The following is a 21,928-nucleotide window of genomic DNA, read 5'->3' as shown; positions in this document are numbered from 1 at the left end:
CTCATGCAAGTCGATTGAGTTCTCAACTGCACTCTCTGTGTCAATGTTGTGCAACTCTGTTGGGTCCTGAGCTGCACTCTCCTCATCCCTGTCTGTGCTATGTGATCGCATGCCACACAAGTGCTTTTCATTTTTTTGTGTCATTCTCCATGGAGTTCTGATGGTCTTCACCTTGTGCTTTACGTAGTCTGGAATGATGCGCTCTCACATATGTACCTCCATGTTTTATGAATGCCACAACTCCATCCTGACCTATGACAACTTCAGGACCTTTCCTTTCTGTACAGTTTGCTCTTTTGTAATACACTTTGTCCCCTGTCTCATATTTCTCGTCTGTTGGATGTAGCTGTGCCCTCAGTGCTCTTCAAATTCTCTCTGAACACTCTGCTTCAGTGAAAGCCTTCCTTGATACATGCAGTGCTGAAATATATTTCCCAACCCATTCACTCCTTTTAGTGCCCTCTAGAGCAGGTGGCCTGTCAACCAGTACAGAGGGGAAGTTTGGATCCTGACTGAACACCAAATGATACAGGTTACAGCCACCTACATAGTGCCTGGTATTCTTCACCATACGGGCCCAGTCCTGGGCTGTGTTCCAATCACAGCCATTGCTTTTCTTTACCTTCAGCATTACTCCAGTAAGCATTTGATTGTGTCACTCCAGAAGCCCATTACTCTAAAGACTATATGCTGCTGTTGTCTTTGTTACAATGTTAAAGTTCTCTGCCATATCTCTGAATTCACCATTATTAAATTCATCACCATTGTCACTGAATACTTTATGAGGTGGGCCATTCATACTTACCAAGGAATGGATGAAGTTTTTTTTTTAATCTATCTCTGAGGATCTGTTTGTATTTACACTGCTACCAGCACTGAAACGTGTGAACTTATCAATGATGGGGAGATACCACACTCCTTGCTCCAGTTCATGTAGGTCTAAGGCTCCTGCTTCATTGTATTCAGATGCTAGTGGCAGACCAACCGCAGACTTGGGCTTTCTGAACTTTTGTTCAAAATCAATAATATACTCAGCCATATTTTTAGAATTGTCCCTATAAATTTTGTCTGTCTGAATATGCCTCATAAATCTGATCCTTTTCTTCCTTCAAAAAATCTGAGTCAAGTGTATTTATTAGCAAATTCATACCATCATCTCTATTCAAATCTTCCACTGAAACTCCCATTGCGGTCTCTCTTGCTCTTCTCGAAAGCGGCAATTCTGTAACACAAGTCCATATTCCAATTTCATGTCTCCAGCTTTCGTAAGGCTTGCTCTCATCAAGTGCTGGTGGGATCCTACAATTGGACACCATCCTCTGCTACCACTGTTAAATGCTCAAACAGCAAGGACACTGTTTTCTTTTGTTTAAACAACTTCACTTTCAACATCTCCCTTCAATATCTGAGGGCTGCCATCTTCACACCTCACAATTCCTCTCTCTCCACACACACACGCGCATGTGTACTAAAAGAACAATTACCTGACAGAAGCGCAGGCTGATTAACACTGGCCATCTGGTTTTGAATTTAAAAAAAAATCAGTCCACCACAAATACACCTGGTAAGAGCAACAATATTACATCCTTATATTTAGGCAAATACACAGAAAGTGATATAACTCATGGGTCGACCTTCCAATGATTGCAAGCATGCCATTCATACTGCACCATGCCTGGTGCTTCCTCACTGTAAACTCATTTTTCCACTCTTCCTTCATTTAGAAGCTTTGAACAGTTAGGAGAGACGCTTCCAGACTTCCAATCACCTCGGTCCTGGACTCTCAGATTCATGGACACTGGGCCTCCAATCTCCAAGTCCCTGACTCAGACTTGCAGACTTCCAACCTCAGACACACTGAGCTAAGGGCTTCAACCTTCTGACCTCAATCTCTGGACTTATCACCTTCAGTTTTCGAACTCCAGCCAGCTCTCATGTCTCCTTACTAATGGACCTCAGACCCTGTGACTCGCTGATGTGGGGTATTGAAGGATCACCAGTCCTTGTTCATGGGGCCTGCTGACTTTGATGACTGGCCACAGGGATCGCTGGCCTTCATCTTCAGCACCTGCTGACCTGACATTGGTCAACTGGGATTGCTGGCCTTCAACCGTGGAGCGCTCCAACCTGGACTCTGAACATTGCCTCCTACCTGACTCTTCACTTACTGCCTTGACCTCTAATCATCTCCCCATCCCAACCCTGGAAATCTTATTTCTCCTATAATACCTTGTGCTGTCCCCAACAGCATCCTTACGAAATTAAAAAAACACACCTACTTCTGAGTCACGACTTTGATGGACAATGCAGCACTGCATCATCATGACTGGACATCCATGTCCACATGGGAACGGGAGAGGGCAAGGAGCAGCTCATCTGACCCATTTGCCATCTTTGCCCTCTCTTCATCAAGGAAAAATCAAACATCTCCAATTGCATGCATGCTAGATTGGAGTGAAAGTTTTCAGGCTGTTCAATCCAACAACATTCATTAAAGAATCAGAAGTTAATGCAGATCTCTCAAACTAATTACAGAAACAATGCATTGGGAAAAATGAACCCAAGAGGTAAAAGTTAATTAAGGAACAGTACCTGGTTTAAGAAAAGGAGCTACATTTTACCCTCAAATCTGAAAATCTCATTAACCCTTTTGCTATGCTTATGCTTCTCAAGGTCCCAGAACACATTCTACACATTTAGGAAAACGCACCAACGTCTCAACTTTCTGAGGAGGCTGAAGAGAAGTGGACTATGCACATCTATACTCACGTCATTCTACAGATGCGTAGTAGAGAGCAGCTTAACAAGCTGCATCACTGCATGGCACAGAAACTGCTCTGCAACAGACAGGAAACTCAACAACAGGTATCCAAAACTGCCTAACACATCACTGGCAGCACCATACCCACCATTCAGGACACCTATACAGAAAGGTGTCGGAAAAAGGCCAGCAACATGGCATAGGTAAACAAGGTGAGGAGGTTCCGAAGAAGGGTATTAGTGAGCTAGATAGAAACCTGAGAAACAGGACCTCTAGGGTAGTAATCTTTGGTTTGTTGCCCAAGCCACATGTCAGTGAGGGTAAGAATATGATGATCTGGTAGGTGAATGGCATGGGACTGAGGAACTGGTGCGGGAAGCAGGGTTCAGATTTATGGATCATTTGGATCTCTTCGTGGGAAGGTATGAACTGTACAAAAGGTACGGGTTACAACTGAATTGGAGCGGGTCCAATGTCCTTGTGGGCAAGTTGGCTAAGGTTGTTAGGGTGGGTTTAAACCAACTTGGAAGGGGATGGGAACTGGAGTGATAGTACTGAAGATGAGGTAGTTGGTTTTACAGAGGCAATATGTATTGAGATAGCTAGCAAGGAGTGGCTGATGATGGGACAAAATTACAGTCAACAGGCTGAATTGCAACGTAACAGGCGGACAAAACTGAAAAAGGTGAACACAGGACGAAAGGTGTTATATCTGAATGCGTACAGTACACAGAATAAGGTCGATGAACTTGCAGCAGTTACAGATTGGCATGTATGATGTTGCAGACATCACTGAATCATGGCTGAAAGAAGATTATAGCTGGGAGCTTAATGTCTAAGGATACACATTACATCAAAAGGACAGGAAGGAAGGCCGAACGGGTAGTGTGGCTCTTAGAACAGAGACGAGGAGAAATTTCTTTAGCCAGAGAGTGGTCAATCTGTGGAATTCTTTGCCTCAGGCAGCTGTGGAAGCCAAGTCTTTATGTATATTTCAGACAGTGGTTGACAGATTCTTGATTGGTCAGGGCATGAAGGGATATAGGAAAATGGCAGGAGATTCAGGCTGAGAGGAAAATGGGATCAGTCACGGTGAAACGATGGAGCAGACCCGATGGGCCAAATGGCCTAATTCTGCTCATTTTATATCTTATTGTAACATCATGAAGCATTCTACCCACCTTGCTCATAGACTGTTTGCCCCATCCCCATCAGGGAGAAGGCTAGGCAGCATCCATGCCAGGACCACAGTTCCTTTCCCCAAGTAAGGCTGATCAACACCTCCATCCACTAACCCACCCCTAACTACCACTGCTTTATCATTTCCTGTCAGTCACCTTATCTACAGCAGAGTCACTTTATGGACATAAAGTATATAAGCTATTTATATTGATCCAGAGTAACAATTATTTTGTTCTCCTTTACACTTATGTACTAGAAATAACATTAAACAATCTTCAATATTAGCCCCTTCAAATGAGGAATCTTTATCTGTTTACTGTATTGAATTCTTATAATATTTATTGGCATAGTCACTAATGGGAAAACAAAGGCAATTACTCACTGTGTGCTTTGTTCCAGGTATGTAATTACTCGGTCTGTTTCTTCCTCTAGGCGCTTGTTTACATGGTGAAGATATTCTGGAACCTAGATTGAAAACGTAGAAGTAAAATGAACATTGACCCCAAATAGTGTGCTAGTTAAGAATACTTGTTAAACATTTGTTACTTGCCTCCCTCTCTTGCATTAATCTTTGTCCTTCTGCTACATATAAACAGTTGGTCTCCTCCAAAAACCTTTGTTCAAATGATTCCTGGTAAACCTGTTTGATGCAAAGGGTGACTTGTCAAGCTTTCCATAAAAAAAAAATCTATCGGAAGATTCAAACTTCCCTTACCTGCAGATCAGAAAGCATACTCAGCAAGCTTCGTATCAGACTTCTGTCCACAGCCTCACCATTTCGTTCCTTTTCAATCAATAGAAGGATTCCATCAATGGTTTTGTTCTGCACAGTTTTGTCATTGATGATATGGGTTCGGAACAGCTCCAAGCCTATGTCCCTGACGATATTTAAGCACAAGATGAAATCATTACTGGATAAGTGCACTATCTAACACACTAAGGGACATATAAACATATGTGGATTTGGCATAAATTTATAGCCAATTAGACCAGGAAGAAAATCTGCTAGTAAACATAACAATGAATCTGATGCTTCCATAGGCATGCAAACTTTAATCCTGTAGTGAAACGATTGGTGTCAAACACATGGAGATGAATCAGGGTACTAAATGCGTACCTCACCAGTTGGGCTTTATAAAGGAGGATGCACTTGTAGTCTCAGCAAGGGAAAATGCCACAAAGTGAATATCTAAACATCAGAGAGCTAGCAGCAAAGCCAGCTGTAGATAAATAAGCCAGCTCAAGTGCAATGCATTCTTGGTGAGCGGAAAGAGAATTTGCAGTCCTTGTATAAATGTGGATTGATCAGGGCAAGGAAGTTTTTTAAAAAATTAATCCAGTATCACAATTACATCTTTATTCTGCAGAGATGCCATCAATATCACCTTGGCAGACCCAGGGAAAGTATTTATTTAGTAACTTGCCCATCTCATGGAGTACATATCATACTTCGATCTCTGAGTAGCCCCGCCTCTTTACTTACACATTTTATTACATGGTTTTTGACACGTAACTTATAGAATTTTTCGAAGAGGATTGATATGCAGAAAGAAATGCACATGGAGTTTTCATAGCTGCTTCCTAAAACAATGAAGCATCAAGATTGAAACCAATGGAAATAAAAGGGCAGGAGACAATTTTTCACTCGTGCAAATGATAGTAAACAGTGTCAGTGAACAACTAAAATAAACACAAAATGCTGGAGGATCTCAGTAGGTCAGGCAGATATGGAAAGGAATAAACAGTTGACATTTTGGGCCAAGACACTCCATAAGGAAATTAGTTCATTAGTGAACAGCATTTTCTAAAATAAAGATTTGGCTTTGCCAGGGGATGACTTGGCATAAGGACCATTTCTTTCCTATGTTAATAACTTGGATGTGAATGCACAGGGTCCAATTTACCAATATACAGCGACTTACAGTGAACCATGAGGGAAAAAATGGACTTCAAGCAGTTGACGGACAAGGTAGGTATGTGGAAAATGAAACTTAGAAAAAGCGTGATGAGGGAAAGAACAAGGAAAGGCAATGTAAATCAGATCTCAATTTAAAAGGGATACATAAACAGATATCAAGTATGTGCATCACACATAAAAGTTGCTGGTGAACGCAGCAGGCCAGGCAGCATCTCTAGGAAGAGGTACAGTTGACATTTCGGGCCAAGAACCTTCGTCAGGACTAACTGAAAGAAGAGCTAGTAAGAGATTTGAAAGTAGGCACTTTCAAATTAACAAGATTTCTTAAGTTTGGCCGGGCCGGGGCTCTCTTCCCCTAGATTAAGCCACTAGCCGAACTTGAGGGTTACAAGTATATTTCACATACTTAATAATGGAAGCATAAAGTATAGATACATAAAGAACAGATCTGAGGAAGTCAATGTTTTTTAAGATGGATTTGCCAAATCTGTTTTTCAGCACCAAACTAGGAAATGTGATGGCAGAGAAGGATGAAGAGATTTACCAGGTCAATTTTGTGGATGAGTTACACTGAAGAGCTGGAAAAATTGGACTTATTCCCTGAGAGGCTGTGAAGAGGTCTGTTAGAGCAAACTGTTCCAGATGTCAGAAGGATAAAGAACTTTAGCATGAACCTTGTGTCTCAAGTGTGCTCCCATAAATATCAGCATCAATATTCAGAGCCACAATGAAATCATATCTGGAAGGAGTCAAGTGACTGGAGATGCTGGAATGTGGAGTAACCATCTGCTCACAGGGACAAGCAGTATCAAGTCGGGGAAAGGGATTGTTGACATTTCAGGTCAAAACCAAAGTGCAGGTCTGAAAGGAATTGGCTCGACAATTTGCATTTGTGTAGCTATTTCAGTGTGATAAACTTCAGGACAAGATATTTTGAACCAGACAAGAAGTCAAAAGAAAAAGAGCATCATAATTGATTTTATAACTGTTTTGAAATGAAAAGCCAAAGGTCATTCCCAAAGTACAACATAAATCACTTTTCCCATGGTAGGCAGATGACTGGATAAAAATGTGCATTCAGATATTAAGTATGTGTGTTCAAAACCCACAGTTTACGAACAGTCTAGAGCAAACCAAAGACATGCTGCTTACTCACCAGATAGATGGAAGCATTGAACTCTGGAGGACATAAGTTCGGTCAAGAAACAGGAAAATGCTCCTGATCATTATCTGCAGATAAATGGAAACATCAAAAATACACTCAGTGGCACATTAGACACATCTGCTTGAGGGTTAATGCTAACATCTAACCAGCCAATCATGTGACAGCAACTCAATGCATAAAAGCATGCAGGCGTGGTTAAGAGGTTCAGTTGTTGTTCAGACCTGACATCAGAATGGGGAAAAATGCGACTTAGTCTGTGGATAATTTCCTGGCATAATTTACATATTACCATTTAACTATTTATGGTTTTATTACTATTTAATTATTTATGGTGCAACTGTAACGAAAACCAATTTCCCTCGGGATCAATAAAGTATGACTATGACTATAATCATTGGTGTCAGACAGTCATAGTCAGGGTGGTTTGAGAATCTCAGAAACTGCTAATCTCCTGGGATTGTCAAGCACAACAGGCTCTAGAGTTTACAGAGAATGATGTGAAAATCAGATAGCATCCAGTGAGTGGCAGTACAATGGGCAGAAACACCTTTATTAATTGGAGAGGTCAGAGGAGAATGGCTGACTGGTTCAAGCTGACAGGATGGCATAGCAACTCAAATAACCATGTGTTACAATAATGAAAGCACCCCTGAATGCACATGTCAAACCTTGAAGTGGATGGGCTATGGCAGCAGAAGACCATGAATATGCACTCAGTGGCCACATTATTAGTGATAGAAAGTACCCAATAAACTGGCCAAGTGTATAATCGGGAACAAGTAAATATTATTGCATTCAAACACAAAAGGCAAAACATTTGCTGAGAACAGAAACTCATTGTATTCAAGGACGGCCAACTTACCATTTGCTGACAGTGATCCTGCCAACATTTGTTAATTTTCTTCAAAAACAAACTGCTATCCAGTGAATCTGTGGAAAATAAGGTTAAGGAATAGGGAGCAGCATAATAACCCAGTTTAATCTCTCTGTTCCATAATTAGTAAGACACCATCCCATATTACCAAGTCTTTCACTTTCAAATAGCATAAAATACAAATGCCTTAAATGTTAAAACAATTAATTATATTATAGCCATTAACTACTATTTCAGCTGATTAAATACTCAATTTAACAGCAAACTTTTAACAAGAGCACGCTTGGAACAATCTATAGGCAGTGTATGTGCAGAATCATTAAAGAAGATAGCTTTTAATCAAACATGAATCCTGTCCGCTCCGTCATTTAACAAGATCATGGCTGAATCAATCAGAACCTAACAACATCATCACTTGCTTACCTAATTCTGCCCCAAATATATTCACTGCCCCTACCTTCACTGTCTGTTCCTCTGATTTCCAGACTCATGGTCTTCAGAGATGAAAAAAAGCTTTATCTCAGGCAACAATTTCTTTTTACACAATGAACCCAGTGCAAGATTTTCCCTCAAGATTTTCACTTACAGGACTGCTCTGAGTTGGGGTGGACTGGGATCCATCTTCGTTCTCAAGTCTGAAAGAACACGACAGTTTTCACTGATTTCATTAAAACCTGTGTGCCTACAAGAACATACCTACATACCCGAATCAAAGGCCATGGATATGAACCAGGAGATTCGTAGTCTTCTGAGGGATAGATCTGTGGCATTCAAGACTAGTGATCCAGGATTATAGAAGGTGGACAGGTGTGACTTACAGAGGACTATCTCAAGAGCAAAAGAACAATTCCGAATGAGGTTAGAGGCGGAACTGAATACACGTCAACTTTGTCATGGTTTGCAGCCCATTACTTCCTTCAAAGTGAAACCTAACATCATGAATGGCAGTGATGCTTCACTCCCAGATGAGCTTAATGTCTTTTATGCTCGCTTTGAAAAGGAGATTAGAATGACAGCTATGAGGATCCCTGCAGCATCAGTGACCCTGTGATCTCTGTCTTGGAGGCCAATGTCAGAACGGCTTTGAAGAGGGTAAACCCTTGCAAGGCGATGGGTTCCAATGGTATACCTGGTAGAGCTCTGAAAACCTGTGCCAACCAACTGGTGGGTATGTTTAAAGACATTTTCAATCTCTCATTGCTAGTTGGTAGTTCTTTCTATTTTTTTTGGCACGTGCTTGCATGTGCGTCTGTGATGTCTTTTTTCATGGCTTTTTTACAAGGCGCAGAACAGGGGGGGGGAGGGGGACACTGACTGACTGTGTGGCGCACCACTCCTCACACAGACATTTTTGCAGTATTTTCCCTTTATTTTGGAGATCGAATTATGATCTCGACACTCAACCCAGCACGGATGGAGAGCGTACTTGGGAATGGACCCAACTGGTTTCGAACCCGGGAACCTCCGCTCCCAGGTCCGGCGCCAATGTCATTGCGCCACCAGCCAGCCCACAAGTTGCTATTTCTAACCTGCTTCAAAAAGGCAACAATGCCGGGTGAGCTGTCTTAATGACTATTGTCCAGGAGCACTCACACTTACGGTGACAAAATACTTTCAGAGGTTGGTTATGGTCAGAATTAACTCTGCCTCAATAAGGACTGGACCCATTGCAATTGGCCTACTGCCACAACAGGTCTACCTCACTGACAATCAACACTGACACACCTTAAGGATGTGTGCTTAGCACTCTGCTCTACTCTCTCTACATCCATGACTGTGTGGCTAGACACAGATAAAATGACATTTATGTATTTGTTGATGACACAACTATTGTTGGCAAAATTTTAGATGGTGACAAGAAGGCATACAGGAGTGAGATAAATCAGCTGGTTGAGTGGTGTCGCAGAAAACAACCTTGGTCTCAATGTCAGTAAGACTGAAGAATTGATTGTAGACTTCAGAAAGGTTAAGTGAGGGAACACACACCAGTGCTCATAGAGGGATCAGAAGTGGAAAAGGTGAACAATTTCAAATTCCTGGGTGTCCACATCTCTGAGGATCTATCCTGGGCCCAAAATATAGATTCAGTTACAAAGAAGGCTTCACATTGACTAGACTTCATTAGGAGTTTGAGGAGAATTGGTTGTCATCAAAGAAATTTGAAAATTTCTACAGATATACTGTGGAGAGCATTCTAAATGGTTACATCATCGTCTGGTATTGGGAGAGAGTGGGGTCCCATTGCATGAATGCAAAATAAGCTGCAGGAAATTGTAAACTCATTCAGCTCCATCATGAGTACCAGTCTCCCCAGCATCCAGGACATCATCAAGTGGTGATGCATTAAGGACTCCCATCACCAAGGACATGCCCTCTTCCCATTGCTATTATCAAGGAGGAGTTACAGGAGCCTGAAAGAACACACTCAATGATTCAGGAACAGCTTCTTCCCCTCTGCCATCTGATTTCTGAATGGACATTGAACTCATTAACACTACCTCACTACTTTTGTTTTGCACTACTTATTTAAATTTTTAATTACATTTACATACAGCGGGATGCAAAAGTTTGGGCACCCGGTCAAAATTTCTGTTACTGTGAATAGCTAAGTGAGTAAAAGATGACCTGATTTCCAAAAGGCATAGACCAACATGTAATTGCATTTGTCATATTGTTGGCAAGAAGGGCTATTTTATTGAAATGGAAAGATACCTCTGTCCCTACATTAGTTCAATGGTTTTCTCAAGTAACGTTATGTCTTAGCTTGGAAAAAATTAGAAGTAGAACTTTTGATCCTTGATTTGATTTTGAGAGAAGATGGGGCTCTATTGCCAAATATTATCATTTAATTTGAATTAATTTATATGGTTTACTTCCAATCTTATTTTATATAAATGCGAATTGGCAGTTGATGATTTTTCTTCTTTATTTATACAGGTGATTGTAAGTCATATTGCTCCGGAAGTTGGTTCCTAATGGTTTTTTCCTCTCTCTTTTTTCTTCTTCTTTCTCTTGTAGTTACTGGGTTTTTTTTCTTTTAGTAGTTGGGGTTCTCTTTTATTCATTATTATATTATTCTTTTTTGTTAAGTTTTTTTTCAGCTTTATTAACTATATAATCAATTTGCTGTAATCTTGTACTATTTTAAAGCTGTAGAAGATTATGTATCAATAAAAAGAATCTTAAAAATGAAAATGAAATGAAAGGCATAGTAGAGCTAACAGGACTTGATGTTTCAATCCCTATGATAAATTGGCACTCTCGATGTTGGCAGTGGGCTTGGAGTGGTGACAAGGAAGGTAGGTACCTCATCTGGGTCATCAGGTGGGCACCTTCCTTCTCTGACGTTTTGTTGATAAGCCCATGACGTCTCCAGAGGGTTCAACAGTGCTACCTGGCATCCCAGATACCCTCCTCAGTTCCATACCCTATGGTCGTCATCTCGCAGCCCAGTTGTTGTCTTTCCTTTTAACCCAAATCCAATTACTGCTTTCTTCTGCTGCATTTGACAAGGACTTGAGTGCTTGTTGGAGTGAATAACCCCTCACCCCCATCTTCTTCAATAGACTGGTTGTAGATGTACCCACGAGTCCCCTGCGTCCCAATTCTACAAGGAAAATATTGGTCTTCCAGCCATTCTGGGCAGCTTCAGTTGCCAGTTCAGAGTACTTGGTCTTTTTCCTCTCATAAGCTTCTTCAACACCATCTTCCCATGGTACTGTCAATTCCACAACATATGCCAGCTTCGCTGTTGTGGACCACAGGGCCATGTCTGGCCGGAGAGTTGTAGCCGCAATGTCTGGGGAAAACACAAGCTTTTTTTTCCCAAGTCCATATCCATTTCCCAATCCCAAGCAACCTGCAGAATGCTTACATCTTTTGATGTTATATGGTGCTCTGGAGGTTGGCCTGCTGGTACAAATCATGTGATGTGAACATTTCTTGCCGATGTTTGTGGGAGAGCATTTGTGGTGATTTACCTCTGTTCCAAGATCAATGCCAGCTGTCTGAGAACTTGGTTATGCCGCCAAGTATACTACCCCTGGCTGAGGCTCGTGGTGCATCCTGTTAGAACGTGCCTTAGTGATCCAGATGCTTGACAAAGAGAGCAAGTGGGGTCTTCTCCCCACCACTGGTTCAGGTTCTGGGGTGTGGATATGAGGTCATAAATGGCTCTGATAACAAAACTTAGCCAAGATCCCTCTACCTCCCAGATGTCACACCAGCTGAGTTTCCTCTTTTCCAGGCTCTCCCAATTAGTCCATTGGCCCTGCTTGGCCATTTAGACAGCCCTGGTGTTTCGCTCTGCCTCCTCCTGTCTTCTCAACTCCTCCACCACGAGTCGTCTCTTCTGCACTGATGATGCCTTGTGCCATTGAGGAGCCTTTGGGACAAGCCCGAGCCCGGTTCTCCCATGTTGGACTTGGCCAACCACATCCCTGAAGTGAAGAGCAGACTTAGCACCCTGAACAGCTTCAGATGGAGTCCACTTCCACCCCATTGCCACATGGGGGGGGGGGGGGGGCCACTGTTCAAATAACAGTATCTTCAGACTCAGTAAGGATCATGACCAACCTTGCTTTGGTGTACTTGAATTCTTCCACAAGACTTGCAATTGGTAATTCCAATTTGCTGTTCCCATACAGTCCAACAGGACTTAAGCTTTGTGGAAGTCCAAGCCACTGTTTCACATGTGTGCTGATCACTCTTTCGAGCTTTTCCACCTTGTTGATGGGGATTTCATACACTGTTAAAGGCCACATGAGTCTTGGGAGTATGCCGAACTGGAAGCACCACAGCTTGAGTTTTCCTGGCAACCAGGTCTTGTTGATGCGAGCTATATACCTGATGGTATCCTTTCTGAGTTGTTTAAACTGCTCGGCGTTCTTGAGCTGAGCATCATACCATCGGCCCAAGCTCTTCACTGGCATTTCTGAAAGTTGGAACAGGTGTCCTGTCAATCTGAAATCTTTGATCCGTGACTTGACCTTTGACAATGGAGATGCTTCTGCACTTGCTGGGCTTGATCTTCATCCTCATCCATGTGATGTTTTGATGAAGCTTTTCGAGAAGTCTCCTGGTGCAGGGGACAGTTGTCGTTAGTATTGTTATATCGTCCATATAGGCTTGTATCGGTGGTAACAGTTGACCAAACTGTAGCCGTTTTCTTCCTGCAACCCATTCTGAGGCTCTGATAATGAGCTCCATTCCCATAGTGAAGGCCAATGGGGAGATGGTGCACCCTGCCATGATGCCTACTTCACTGTGGTGAAGTCTGATGTTGTGAGACAAACTTGCAGATCCTGGAAGTAGTGTTTTACCAGACTTGTTATTGTTGCAGGCACCTGAAAGAATTCAAAAGCAGTCCACAGTAGGGAATGAGGAACTGACCCACAGGCATTAGCCAGGTCGAGAAACAAGACGTGCAGATCCTTCCTTTCTTAGCCATCTGGATTTGATGCTGGTATGTTCAAGGCATCCTGAGAAGCCTGCTATGCCAGCCTTTTGGACTGATGTATCAATGAAATGTTTTTGTTTCAGATGCTTTGTAAGTCTGTGCCAACACGCTGAAAAAGATCTTGCCTTCTATGTTCAGAGGGTTTATTTAGCGAAACTGTTCGATGGTGCACGAATTCTTTTCTTTTGGGATCAGAACTCCCCCCGCTCTTCTCCAGGCTTTGGGGATCACTTGCTTTTCCCACGCCACACTCATGTTAATCCAGAGAAATTTCAGAACATCCAGAGTGTTCTTGTAGACACAATACGGAACACCGTTAGGGCCTGGAGCTGATGCCCATCTTGCCAGCTTCACTGCCTCTTTCACCTCACTCAGCTTGGGAGGGCTGATGTTAAGTTGAAGTTGTGAGGGTGAGATTGGTGGAATGTCAGCTGGGACAAGTATCAGTTCATCTTTTAGCTCATCAGTGTGGATGGTTCTGAGATGTCTTTCAACCTCTTCTTTTGATGCTTTCAAGGACCTGCTTTTCTCTTGTGAAAATGCCTTTCACTTTGGATGTCCGCTCTTGCTCTTTCCTTCTTTTTGCATCGTTTCCTTAAATTCTCTGCTCTGCGCAGCTTCGAGAGCCTGTTTTAGGTCCTCTTGAAAGAGGTTGATGCCCTCCCTTTCTTCTGCTGTTGCTTTTTACCACGACTTCCTCAGGCTTCTTCTTTCTTTAACAAAAGGTTGGATTTCCTGGAGACGACAGGATTTGGGGGGGGAAGAGGCATACCTTTCCTGCTGACTTGTTCCTTCACTCCAAATTTCTGCTTTCTATAGCTGTAAATCAGGTCGCTTTTCTCAGAGAGTGGTGAATCTGTGGCATTCTCTCCCCAGTGAAGCAGTGGAGGCTACCTCAGTAAATATATTTAGGACAAGGTTGGATAGATTTTTTACATACAGTGACATGCAAAAGTTTGGGCACCCTGGTCAAAATTTCTGTTACCATGAATAGCTAAGCGAGTAAAAGATGACCTGATTTCCAAAAGGCATAAACTTAAAGATGACACATTTCTTTAATATTTTAAGCAAGATTACTTTTTTATTTCCATCTTTTACAGTTTCAAAATAACAAAAAAGGAAAAGGGCCCGAAGCAAAAGTTTGGGGCACCCTATATGGTCAGCACTTAGTAACACCCCCTTTGGCAAATATCACAGCTTGTAAACGCTTTCTGTAGCCAGCCAAGAGTCTTTCAATTCTTGTTTGGGGGATTTTCGCCCATTCTTCCTTGCAGAAGGCTTCTAGTTCTGTGAGATTCTTGGGCTATCTTGCATGCACTGCTCTTTTGAGGTCCATCCACAGATTTTTGATGATGTTTAGGTTGGGGGACTGTTAGGACCATGGCAAAACCTTCAGCTTGCACCTCTTGAGGTAGTCCATTGTGGATTTTGAGGTGTGTTTAGGATCAGTATCCTGTTGCAGAAGCCATCCTCTTTTCATCTTCAGCTTTTTTTTTTTACAGATGGTGTGATGTTTGCTTCCAGAATTTGCTGGTATTTAATTGAATTCATTCTTCCCTCTACCAGTGAAATGTTCCCCGTGCCACGGGCTGCAACACAAGCCCAAAGCATGATCGATCCACCCCCGGGCTTATTACATTTCTGACAGTAATTTACAGTTTTTATTACTATATATATCAATGTACCACTGCCGCATAACAATAGATCTCAAAGCATGTGCCAGTGATATTAAACCTGATTCTGATGTATTTCAGTTTTCAGGACTCCTCAGGATCTTATCTCAGTTGAGGTCCATGGGACTTTTCTAAACAAGCCTTATCTGTCCAACCTTTCCACATAAGACACATCAGTTCTTAAAACTTCCCTAAACTGTTTCCAACACCTTTCCTTAAATAAGATCATTAGCATAGATAGCATTCAAGGTGTTCCAATTAATGCCCTATACAACTGAAGAATTACCTCCCTACTTTTGTATTTAATTCCCCTCACAAATGATGACATTTATTTAGTTATTGAGATGCAGTGCAGAATACGCCTTTCCAGTCCTTTGAGCCATGTTGTGAGCAATCCCTAGACTAATCACAGGACAATTTACAATGACCAATTAACCTACCAACTGTTACGTCTTTCGATTGTGGGAAGAAACTGGAGCATCCGAAAGAAACCCATGCGGTCGCAGGGAGAACGCAGAAACTTCTTACAGGCTGGCATTTTGTTAGACAGACTCATTACTTGACATATGCCCCTGGTAGCCTGTAGCAAGTCATGCACTAGGACACCCAGACACTATGTTGCTTGGATCTCTGCAACTTTCACCATCTTGTAAATGCGATTCCCTCCCTCCTCCTCCCGACATAGACCATTTTATAATTTCCTACTTTATACTCCATTTGGCCAACATTTGCCCACTCATTTAACGCATCTACATGCATCCACAGACTTCCACTGCCTCTTCCAGCTTACTTTTGTACTTACTTGTGTCACCAGCAACCATGCCTTTGCTGCATTCATTCAGGTAAATTACACAGGTTGTTAAAAGCTGAGGCTCCAGCACTGATCCAAATGACCCACTGCTTGCCACATCTTGTCAAGCAGAAAAGAATAATTTGTACTTTCTCTGGTTCCTGATCACTAGCCAGCCTTCTCACCCCGCCAATACTTCCTCCATCATGAGCTTTTATAACCTTCCAGAAATCTGAGTATATCCATGTGTCATTTCTTCAAAAAGCTTAAAAAGAATCGGCCAAACACCATCTGTTTTCCTCAAAATTGTATTGACTTACCAATTTTTCTTTTAAGCAATAACACTGCTATAAAGGCATTAATTATAGTTTCTAGCATTTTACAGGCAGTCTCCAGGTTCCTGATAACTGTTCATAACCTGTACTATCAGTAAGTCAGAAATAAACCGTAAATTAAACATAACAGTGTATGGGAGAGGATCACAGGAACAACTGTGACAGGAGAACAGACGCATGGATAGAAAGACAACCAGTCCACCTCATTGATTCAATGAGAGAGACAGCAAGTCTACTCAACACTCCCAGCTCTGCTTGGCTCAATCTTGCAACCAAATATTGCAGCAAATTCAAACTCATTCACTTCACCAGCTTCACAAACACTGTACCTACAGGGCATTCAAAACCCAAAGAGGACCTATACCTATAAATGACACTTGAATCAGCTGGCCTTTAGTTTCCTGCTTTCTATTTCTCTCTCTTTCTGAGTAAAGGAATTATACCTATTTTCCAATCTAATGGATTCATCCCCGTTTCTCAGGTATTTAGGAATTTTAAACCAAGGTATCAACTTTCAGGTTAGTCACTTCTTGTAAGACCGTTGGATGAAGACAATCACAGGACCCAGAGATTTCTCAGCTGTAGCTTCATCAAATTAATCAAAATCACTTTCCTTGTATTCTGAGGTTATGCCCTCTGGTCCTAGACCCCCCACACTATAGGAAACATCTTTTTCATGTCCACTCTATCTGGGTCTTTCAATATTCCATGGGTTTCAATGAGATCTCCCCTCATTCTCCTCAACTCCAGTGAAAACAAGTCCAGAGCGATCAAGCATTCCCATAATTTTTTCATTCCTGGGTTCATTCTTGTGAACCTCTTCTGGACCTTTTCCATTGCTAGTACATCCTTTCTTAGATAAGGGGACAAAAACTGCTCACAATATTCCAAGTGCAATCTGACCAAGGAAAATGGTACTGATTAATTTGATGAAGCTACAGCTGAGAAATACAATGTTTTATAAGCTTCAACATTACATCCTTGCTTTAACATTCTGATCCTCTTGAAATAAATGCTATTATTGCGTTTGCCTTCTTCACCACTGACTCAACCTCTAAGGAATCCTGCATGAGGTCTTCCAAGTCTCTGCACCTCAGATTTCTGAATTTTCATTCCATTTAGAAAATAGTGTACACCTTTATTCTTTCTATCAAAGTGCATGACCATATATTTCTCTACACTATATTCCATCTGCCACTTCTTTTCCCATTCTCTGAATCTTCTACAAAGCCACTAGTCACCAGCTAGATTGTGGTAGGTACAATGTAAGATGACACTTGTGAATAACATTGTGCTCTGTGAAGGCAATAGTGCTCAGTCGTGGTGGTGAATGAAATTCTTACTCTGGTGATAAAAGCTGCTTAGATAATAAGAATCAAAAGGAACGCACAACATTTAAAACAGCACCTTATTTGAACGTGGAGAATTTTAACAGTCATTGATGTACTTCTCAATAATCTGCAGTAATAGTACTTATCTGAGATACAAAACAATACAAACAAATGATACGTATTTGACCCTGAGGGCAAAGTAAACCCACAGTCAAATAAAAGGATATTCTTGGAATTGTTGAATCTTTGCCTTGACATGGTCTTCACACACCTGTCGAAGTTGTTTATATAGTGTTGCTGACACCTTATAAGAACACAGATTCTCAACAGCCTGTGTGTAACAGAAAACTGCGTCAACATATGAACAAAATTCCAATCTCACTCTGCTCTGAGATACACAAAACACTAACATATACATGAACTATACTCTACCCCTTCTGGATCTGTCTCTGTCTCAGGAGACTAATTATCCATTGACATATGCTGTAAGGATGCCATCCCATTCTCTCAGTTTCTCTTTCTCTTGTTATATCTGTTCTCAAATTAAGCTTTCCATTCCAGCTGAAATGCTGTCCTCTCACAGAAAATGTGGCTTTGCCTCTACTGTGATTGATGGAGTCTTCAGCTGTATCACCTACAATTATCACACTTTTGCTCTCAGTGCACAACAGAAGTGGAGTTCCTTTATCGTTCACCATCCTGGTGTCTGCATCCTGCACATTCATTGTGTTAGTTCTGCAGCTACAATGTGATCACACCACAAGTCACATCTTCCCTCCCATCCTTTCTGCTCTATGACTCACTGGTACATTCATCCCTGCCCAATCCCTGTTTGGGCTCACTGATTGCAGACGAAGGCACATATGAAGGGCTGCTTAGATCCTAGGGTGGTGGTGAGCAAAGAGACGAGGGGACACTTTACCCTGCAATTGTAGGAGATGCAACATTCCTTTAAATCAGTGAGACCAGAGATTGCACAGTCACTTAGCCAGTTACCAGCACTTCGTATATCTTGGGCCCCCAGTTACAAGCCATTTCAACTTCCCTCCCCATTCCCATAGCAACCTATCTGTCCTTGGCCTTCTGCTCCGTCAGTGTGAGGCCAAATGCAAACTTGAGGAACAGCTAAAAGACTAAAACTATCTTCCACAATATCAACACCAACAATTTTCATGTTATTTACAAGCTTGCTAATCATACCTCCTACATTTATATCAAAGCCATCAATAAAATGAAGAGAGAGAGGTCCAACATCAATACCTGGGGTACACACTGCTGGTCACACACTTTCATCACAAAAATGCTCTCAACCGTCACCCTCTATCTTTTATTACCAAGCCTACTTTGCATCCAGTTTGGTAGCTTTCCTTCGATCTTATGAGGTCAAACCTATTGACCAATCTTCCATGTGGGCCTTTGTCAAGGGTAGCTAGTAATAGAGGAACAAGGAATGGCAGACAAACTGAATATGTATTTTGCCTCAGTCAGAGTACGGTGCTCTGAGGAATTCATTGCCAGAGAGAGCTGTGGAAGCCAGGTAACTGGTTACATTTAAAGCGGTTTTTGATTAGTGAGGGCATCTAAGGTTACAGGGAAAAGGCAGGTGCATGGGGTTGAGAGTGAAAAACAAATCAACCATAATGGCTTAATTCTGTTTTCAAGTCTTATGGTCTTGGATAAAGAATAACAACATCAGTAATGATAAACTGAGACCATCAGGAAGGGACAATGCATAAAAGAATCTACCGCTAATTAGTCAGAGCAAGACAAAAATGAAGATTCGCGATCTGAAAGCTCTGAGTACAAGCGTAAATACCACAGATACATTTTTTTCAAATCTAACAGCCATTACTGAAGTATGACTACAAAGTGACCAAGGATGGGAATTAAACATTGCTGGCTACTTAACCTGAAGAGATTGATAAGGAATGGCTATTGTACGTGGCCCATCAGCGGTGTCGGAGCTTTACCAAGAGAGATTTCTCGCAGGTCGCCAGCAGTTATTTAAAAAGAGAGTTTCGAGAGCGTTTGTCCATTGTATGTGGCCTATCAATGGCTATAACTGGAGCACCAGTTGTGAAATAGAGAGCAGGGAAGGTTCAGGCAAAAAAGGGAGACAGTGCCAAGCGGAGTGGTCATCAACAGATTGATCTGAGGCAGAGTGGTAGGGCTTTAGCTCAACAGGGCTTTGCCGATAACGGGTCAAGGCGAGGTAAGTTACCTGTGAGGGATAAAACAGGAAGTATGTCTGTGAGGCCGGTGTTCTGTACAGGGTGTCAGATGTGGGAAGTCTGGCAGACTTTCAGCCTCCTGGATGGCCACATCTGCGCCACGTGCGTCTAGCTGCAGCTCCTTAGGGACCGGGTTATCGGACTAGAGATGCAGCTCAATGAGCTTCGTCTGATCAGGGAAAGTGAGGAGGTGATAGAGAGGAACTATAGGCAAGTAGTCACACCGGGGTCTCGGGTGACAGAGAAGTGGGTAACAGGTAGGAAAGGGAGGGGCAAGAGTCAGATACTAGAGAGTACCCCAATGGCTGTCCCCCTTAACAATAAGTACTCCTGCTTGAGTACTTTTGGGGGGGACTACCTACCTGGGGGAAGCAACAGTGGTCGTGCCTCTGGCACCGAGTCTGGCCCTGTGGCTCAGAAGGGTAGGGAAAGGAAGAAGGCAGCAGTAATAGGGGACTCTATAGTTAGGGGGTCAGACAGGCGATTCTGCGGACACAGGGAAAAAAACACAGATGGTCGTTTGCCTCCCAGGTGCCAGGGTCCAGGATGTTTCTGATCACGTCCACGATATCTTGAAGTGGGAAGGAGAACGGCCAGAGGTCACGGTACATATTGGTACCAACGATATAGGAAGGAAAAGGGAGGAAGTCCTGAAAACAGAGTACAGGGAGTCGGGAGGAAGTTGAGAAGCAGGACCTCAAAGGTAGCAACCCCAGGATTACTGCCTGTGCCACGCAACAGTGAGTATAGGAATAGAGTGAGGTGGAGGATAAATGCGTGGCTGAGGGATTGGAGCATGGGGCAGGGATTCAGAATTCTGGATTATTGGGACTCTTTTGGGGCAACGTGACCTGTACAATAAGGACGGGTCGCACTTGAATCCGAAGGGGACGGACATCCTGGCAGAAAGGTTTGCAAAGGCTATTGGGGAGAGTTTAAACTAGAATTGCTGGGGGGTGGGAATCGAACTGAAGAGATGGAGGAAGGGCCGGTAGACTCTCAAATAGAGAAAGCTTGGAGACAGTGCAAGAGGGAGGATAGGCAGCTGATAGAGAAGGAATGCACTCAGACCGATGGTTTGAAGTGTGTCTATTTTAATGCAAGAAGCATCATGAACAAAGCGGATGAGCTTAAAGCGTGGATCAGTACTTGGAGCTATGATGTTGTGGCCATTACAGATGATAAAGTTTTAAGGCTATTGGGGATGTAAGAAATGATTCTTGGACTCTTGTAAATAATGGGTTAAAAGTGCGAACTTATGTGCACTCTGTTCTGGATAGTGTCCTTCACCAAGGAATCAGCTTGTAGCTTGTTTAGATTAACGACTCACAGCTGTCTCTTGAGAACGATATGGGAGCTGAATTCATACAGGTCGCACACACCATGCCTTATGGTTTTGCGCCACTGATCTAAGTTCCCTCGTTTATTTAAAAAGGGAGAACTCACTGATAAAGATAAGAATCTGTCTGTAATTAAAATATTGATTTACTGAACTCTCTTATCTAAGTGCAAACAACAGGAATTCTGCAGATGCTGGAAACTCAAGCAACACACATCAAAGTTGCTGGTGAACGCAGCAGGCCAAGCAGCATCTGTAGGAAGAGGTACAGTCCTGACGAAGGGTCTCGGCCTGAAACGTCGACTGCACCTCTTCCTACAGATGCTGCTTGGCCTGCTGCGTTCACCAGCAACTTTGATGTGTGTCTCTTATCTAAGTAATAAGTTTTGCTCTAACTAACTTGGCGCGAATATCTGTTGAACTGAGTGTTCTTTGTCTCGCTAGTTCTATAAATTGTAATGTTTCTGAACGTTAGGCAGAAGCTCGTCACGAGCCGCCAGAGAGAGCGAGAGAGGAATTCTGTCTCTCTGATGTTTGGCTCCGAGCTTCTCGCCAGCTGAGCTCGAACAAATAAACTGGTGAGAAGGATAAAGTAAAAAACTGTGCGGTGGGATTATTGGTCCAGCTAATTTAAGTTTACACAGAGACTTGGATGGCTCAGGGGCAGGAATGGTTACTTTGAGTGCCAGGCTTTAGATGTTTCAGAAAGGACAGGGAGGGAAGCAAAAGAGGTGGGGGCGTGGCACTGCTGATCAGAGATAGTGTCACGGCTGCAGAAAAGGAGGAAATCATGGAGGGATTGTCTACTGAGTCTCTGTGGGTGGAAGTTAGAAATGGGGAGGGGGGTCAATAACTCAATTGGGTGTTTCTT

At 42.5% G+C, this 21,928-nt stretch overlaps 1 protein-coding gene across 9 annotated transcripts in view; it reads right to left on the bottom strand.

Annotated features, from left to right (window-relative positions):
- Positions 1-21,928, bottom strand: part of cul4a (cullin 4A) — a 93,293-nt gene that overhangs the window by 65,507 nt on the left and 5,858 nt on the right. For 8 of the 9 annotated variants that reach the window (XR_011886375.1, XM_072260882.1, XM_072260881.1 and 5 more), the window contains exons 3-8: positions 17,715-17,818; positions 7,889-7,958; positions 7,018-7,091; positions 4,659-4,821; positions 4,494-4,583; positions 4,326-4,408 (exon numbers count right to left, since the gene is read on the bottom strand). Coding sequence is in view for 8 of the 9 variants with exons in the window: in XM_072260882.1 (XP_072116983.1) it covers positions 4,326-4,408; positions 4,494-4,583; positions 4,659-4,821; positions 7,018-7,091; positions 7,889-7,958; positions 17,715-17,818 (584 nt within the window). In the remaining variant the exon portion in view is untranslated. Of the gene's footprint in view, positions 1-1,150; positions 1,223-4,325; positions 4,409-4,493; positions 4,584-4,658; positions 4,822-7,017; positions 7,092-7,888; positions 7,959-17,714; positions 17,819-21,928 lie in introns of all 9 variants that reach the window. The other variant, XM_072260889.1, reaches the window with a different exon arrangement.

This window comes from Mobula birostris, chromosome 6 (assembly GCF_030028105.1).
Source record: "Mobula birostris isolate sMobBir1 chromosome 6, sMobBir1.hap1, whole genome shotgun sequence".
NCBI lineage: Eukaryota > Metazoa > Chordata > Chondrichthyes > Myliobatiformes > Myliobatidae > Mobula > Mobula birostris.
This window is presented reverse-complemented; position numbering and strand designations above follow the sequence as displayed.